Source organism: Malus sylvestris, chromosome 10, assembly GCF_916048215.2.
Source record: "Malus sylvestris chromosome 10, drMalSylv7.2, whole genome shotgun sequence".
In the NCBI taxonomy this organism is placed as follows: Eukaryota; Viridiplantae; Streptophyta; class Magnoliopsida; order Rosales; family Rosaceae; genus Malus; species Malus sylvestris.
The window spans coordinates 1389984-1395983 of NC_062269.1; the positions used below are offsets into that span (position 1 = coordinate 1389984).

Here is a 6000-nt window from a genome sequence, read left to right on the forward strand (position 1 = left end):
TAGGGAATTCTTTTGAAATGTTATATGAACTTCTACACATTTTTCAATTTGTTATGTGAACTAACATTTTAAGCGATTTGTCATTCAACTTTCCGAAGTTAATAATTTGTCATCTAATCATAACCTCATTAAGTTTTCCGTCTAAAATAAATCACGTGCTTTGCAATGACTTGTGTTTCGGTTATTTCAGACATGTCAACATAAAAAATATCATCCTAACTTTATCCTAGATTGGAGGGTCCCCAATGACTATATTTTTTAGTCATCACTTCGAACATATAGAAGCGAGTGCATGTCGTTATCCTTTTCCTAACAGCAAATCCTCAAATCCTCATATATCAGATCAACCCTTTTTTTTTGCATTTTTTGAGAAATCCTAGAATTATTTTTGTCGAATGCAACTTATTAGAATGGGGTGAGATGTTGAAATGTTTGACATAGGTTATGTGCTTTGCACGTGACTATGATTATATTATAGGTTCATAAAATATTAATATTAACATGCACTGAGTTATAATACGTGAATTAGTAATATCGCAATTTGCGGTGCCAAGTATAACCGTGGCTCAAATTGTTTTCGCTTTTTACTTGCACATGGAAGTACCTTTCTTGATTTTAATTGGTGTTAGAGAATTTCCTATTAGTCGACCATATGGCTGTTCTAAATTTTCAAAATATTACAAATTAAACAGTCAGTTTATGAAATACAAGGCCAAAGAGGTTTAAAACTACATATATTTTGCAGAAACAGAAACAGATTGACTTGTGTTCTTTATTTATTGATATAAATGTCCATAGAAACTGTCCAACAGAAGCAAACAGATTCTCATATGCATTATAAGCAGATCAAACTTGGACGAAATTGAAAACAGAACATCAAAGATGAAGCCTTTTCAGTTTTCATTCCTCCATGTGGATTATGCAACGAAGACCTTCCCCTTTAAGCATGTACTCAAATGCCTTGTTGATTTCTGAGAACGGGACTTTGTGGGTGATGAATTTCTCTAGCTCCAGTTCCTGCAACATTAATTTAATTGTTGAGTGTTCACCAAATTAAAATTTGGGAAAACATGGAAGCAAAACATGAATCAAAATTAGCCTTTTACCTTGTTCATGTACTTCTCCACGACAGAGGGAATGTCCGTTCGAGTCTTGTAGTTTCCGAAGAATGTACCCTTGAGAGTCCTCTCATTCAGAAAGTTAACCGGATGCGTCTTGAAGACGGCATCTTTGTGTGGTACTCCCACAAGAACAGCAACACCCCAACCCTGAAATAGCAGTTTAATTATGTGTTTACTTGTTAATAAATAATATCCCGTTGAAATTTGAAAGAGAGATTTTCTTTGAAAATGGAGGCAGAGAAGAAGCTATAGTATTACATCATGGACACATTCAAATGCAGATATCATGAATTCAACGCTTCCTGTACATTCAATGCTTCTGTCCACTCCTCCATTCGTCAACTCAGCAATCACCTCTTGAACTGGTTTTTTGTGCTCTCTTGGGTTCACGAATTCTGTCACGCCAAACTTTTTTGCTGCAAACAACCAAGTTAAAATTAAGAGAAGTCTCGAGAATATTTGTCAACTCAAAAAAATGATTAATGAACTGAAGAAAAACATATTCCTCCCCATTGTTCTATTTTTGAGAGATTATAGGAATTGTGTTTGTTACCTTCTTCAAATCTGCCCGAATGCAAATCAACACCGATAATTCTTGAAGCGCCAGACAACCTGGCTCCTTCAGCAGCCTAAAAAAAGAAGGATCGACTTAGACACGCATTTTTCATCATACATAGACAAGTGAGCAAGCAAGTGAAAGTGACTAAAAGACTCACTGCAAGGCCTACAGCTCCCAATCCGAAAACAGCCACGGTTGATCCCTTTTTCGGTTTTGCAACATTTAGAGTAGCTCCGAGACCTAAACAACACACATTCAAAAAAATAAATAAGAAAATGATATCAATTACACAACTTGTATCCCTGAACAATTTGGCTCTACAGTAATAAACAATTTACCTGTGGAGATTCCACAACTGAGGAGACAGACTTTGTCTAGAGGCGCCGAGGGATTGATCTTGGCAAGGCAGCCAACGTGAACAACAGTGTACTCGCTGAAGGTGGAAGTCCCAACAAAATGGTAGATAGGCTTGCCTTTGATTGAAAATCTTGATTTTCCATCACTGAGCATCACTCCCCTGTCAGTGTTTATCCTGAGGAGGTCACACATGTTGCTCTCTTCTGATTTGCAGTGAGCGCAGTCCTTGCATTCCCCTGTGAACACCGGCAGGACATGATCGCCGGCTTTCAGATCCGTCACGCCCTCACCAACACTCTCCACAATCCTAAAAGTATTAACCAGCAATCCACATGAGTCATAATTCATGATCAAGGATTCAATTGTACATAGTCCTATGTGTTTTATTAATTTAGTAACAAGATGATAGAAATGTACATACCCTCCTGCCTCATGACCATAAATTCTAGGAAATAAAGGGTTTTGTCCCTGCAACATAGAAAACCCATTTTAGATTTGGTGTTGTAAATATGTGAATTTCGAATCAATAAAATGAAATATGCTTAGGAGTAAAATGAAAAGCAATGATCATTTTTCAAATCCAAATTACTTAAATGATCAGTTATGTCATCGATATTCAACCGCACCATATCGTCAATTTTTTATTTTGATTAGTTCTTAATTGAAATTCAAAAATGGTCATTCCAACGAATTTCTCAAAACAATGTCATACCTTGGCTTCCCAGAAGTAGACATCAGTGTGGCACAAAGAGGTAAAAAGGATCTTTATGCGAACTTCATTTGCTTGTGGTGGTGCCACCTCAACTTCTTCAATCACCAGTGGCTTCCCTGCTTCCCAAGCTACAGCAGCTACACAAACCAGAAATAATAATAGAATTAATAAACCAAAAATTAAATAAGAAACCCTTCAATTAATAAATAATCTCAGAAACAAAAAGGAAATTTACCTCTGCAGCGTATGACCTGACCAGCAGTATTAGACATTCTCGCTTTGAATCCAATAAAAAACTTGATGAAATTGAAATCTTAAAGGCTTTTTGTAGAAATAAAGGCACCTTGTGTGGGTATTTATATATGCATAAGGGCAAGTGGAGGCCGAATTACTTTATTAAATAACTGTTGATTGTTCCAGATTAGACTTTTTAATTTGCAACTACATTATATGATATACCAGACGCAAAACCAAAACCATTCCCTGGTTTTACGTGCTGCAGCTTGATACTAGGAAGGGATGAGCAACGGTTATGAGGGCGGGTAACCGCGGTTATTTACCCATAACCGTTTATGCTTATACCCACATAACCGTTTACCCGTTGGGTAATTGCCTAAATGCGGTTATACTCATACCCATAACCATTTATAAACGGTTAACCATACCCATAACCGCATACCCATTTAACTGTAACCATTTAATACCCATTTACCCTTTTTAACCCGTTTATCTTTTTTTTTTTACCATTACGCATTTTTCACTTGTCTACATGTTTTTTAACAACTTGAAAATTAAAAAAAAATTACCATAATTTCCTTTTTTATGACATTTAAACATCGTTATAGGTACATTCATCATACATTTCCGTATTTTAATTTTTTAAGTCCTTATACCATTTCAATAATTGAAATAATAGTTTACGGACGATATTTTTAACTGTTACCAATGAAGGTAATATAATATTTGCTAAGTATTCTTGGGTTACGAAAACTGTTTAGAAGACAATATTCTTGGGTATTTAACCCATAATGTAAAGTATTAACATAATATATATAATGAGCTACATTATATTATAATTAACTATATAAATCATGCACTATAGTCAATAGCATTGATCTAAGTTTTGTCCGATAGAGAATATGATTTGTGTTAATTTTACATATATAAAATAAATGGGTAAACGGTTACTCGTTTATAACTGCGGTTAATACCCATAATCACCTATTTAAATTTCACGAATAAATGGTTATATCTATAACCATTTATTTATCTAAACGGTTACCCATAACCATAACTGTGAAGTTTAAATGGGCGGGTAACCATGGTTACCCATAACCGCGGATATTTTGCCCATCCCTGATACTAGGTACTGTTGGCCAATACTTGGTACAAGACTATACTTCCCTGGCCAATACTTGGTATAAGACTATACTCCCCAATTAATTCATTTTCTTTAATTCTTTGGTTAAATATATAATTACTATAGCTTCATGATAACTGCTAATGTTAAGAAGAAACACTTTAAAATCAAATTACAAAAACAATAAAAGAGAAGCTAGTGTATTCGCAATGTTAATAATAATTTGATCAATGAGTTTTTTTTTTTTTTTTTTTTTTTTTTGCTTTGAAGCTCAAATTAATATATCAAGTATTATTATTTTCTTTCCACATACATGTTTCAATATTCTAAACACTCATGTTTCTTCTTTTGGTTCTCTCGTAATCTTTCTTAATCAAAAGAGAAGATATAAAGAAAAAATTTCCATTAATACAAGAGGTGGACTGGTGGCATTTGTCATCATTCTTTATTAATAAAATAACTTTGAAACATAGTTACCGACTAAAAACCAGGAAGATTAGTGGTATTGGACCACAATCCCGGGTTTGGCAGGAAATATCAAGAGAAATTAAACAACCAATAAAAAGGAAGATTATACTCCAATGCTCGTAGCATGATATGGATTCACAAAACTCCAAGAGAAAAATAATCCAATTAAATTAGGTCAGTCGTATCATGGAAGAATTTTCCCGAAAAATGCTTAATTATGATTCTAGCTAACTCCAACTTGGCTTCACTTGTATGTGTTTCTCTCCTGAGCGTGACCCCATGCGCATGGTTTTTTCAAATGAATATCGGCCTTTCAGTTTTTATTTTTTTATTTTTTTAATATAAATGAAAACGAGTGGTTATGATGAATTTTCAGAAAAATAGCTGCAGCAAAGAATGAAGCAACCAAAAGGAAATGAAAAAAAGATGTATGATTTGAGGATTTTGCTACAAGGTCTGCTTGCGTTCTTCATGGCCAGGTGTCAATAACAGGCACAAGAGAATAAAGCTTTTGGATTATCTGCTATCTGGGAGCACAGAAAGAATGAAGATGAAGAAGAATGGAACAATCACACGCAGAGAACGTAACTCTGCTAGATTCTCAGATCCCGGTGAGAAATCGATGGGATTTTTATGTATCTCACCGTTCGCCGGTGATATGGCGCCGCTGGCGTGGGGCGAAGAGATCGAGGGATACAGGATGCCAAGTAACGTCGTTTATGTGGGTTAACAAGAAATCAGATTGCATTTGTGCAGTTTCAAAAGTTTAATTCTTATTTTAATCACTGATTTTTATCGTGCTTTAACAAGAAATCAATTATGAAAATGTGCCTTGTGATTTTTCGTAATTGGTTGATTTTAAAAAATCATTACATTTTAGTCATTCTGCATGATCGCGTTAGTATCTTGCGAAGTTCGAGGAGATATTGATGTTAGGAGTATTAAGATCCTATGGCTGTGAATTAGACATGTGTTAAGAGATTAAAGAGTTAGTTAAAGTTTGCTATAGTGTAGCTTAGAGTGTAAGCTACCAATGCAAACTATATAAACTTTGTAACTATCATTTGTAACTAACAAGAAAGATAATACATTTATGAAATTCTCTTCTCTCTCTAAACTCCCAATCTTCTCTTCTCCTTCTTCTCTCTTTCTGCATAACTATCTTCATCAACATTCTTCAATAGTTTACATGGTATCATTTGCCTAAAGCATAGCAGCTTGGCGGTCTTTCGATCTTGGTTTCATTCGCTTCCGCTTCTACAATCTTCTCTTTGTGATCTTGTCTGGATTTGTGATCTTTTCTGATAAATTGGGGTATTTCATCTGTATCCTTTCGTCTGGTTTCGTCTTCTCAAAAGTGTGCCCACCAAGTGTTTGTGGTTAGTTCTCTGTCAAGATTCCTATGTAATTGGCAACAACGGTG

At 34.9% G+C, this 6000-nt stretch overlaps 1 protein-coding gene across 1 annotated transcript; it reads right to left on the reverse strand.

Annotated features, from left to right (window-relative positions):
* Positions 1-754: 754 nt before the first annotated feature.
* LOC126585246 (alcohol dehydrogenase-like) lies at positions 755-3082 on the reverse strand. The gene is made up of 9 exons (XM_050249656.1): positions 2985-3082; positions 2750-2886; positions 2459-2505; positions 2019-2344; positions 1838-1920; positions 1675-1750; positions 1380-1537; positions 1107-1268; positions 755-1017 (listed from the first exon to the last, which is right to left on the reverse strand). The coding sequence occupies exons 1-9, from the start codon at positions 3019-3021 to the stop codon at positions 901-903; spliced, it is 1143 nt and encodes a 380-aa protein (XP_050105613.1). The 5' UTR covers positions 3022-3082; the 3' UTR covers positions 755-900.
* Between the last annotated feature and the right edge of the window lie 2918 nt (positions 3083-6000).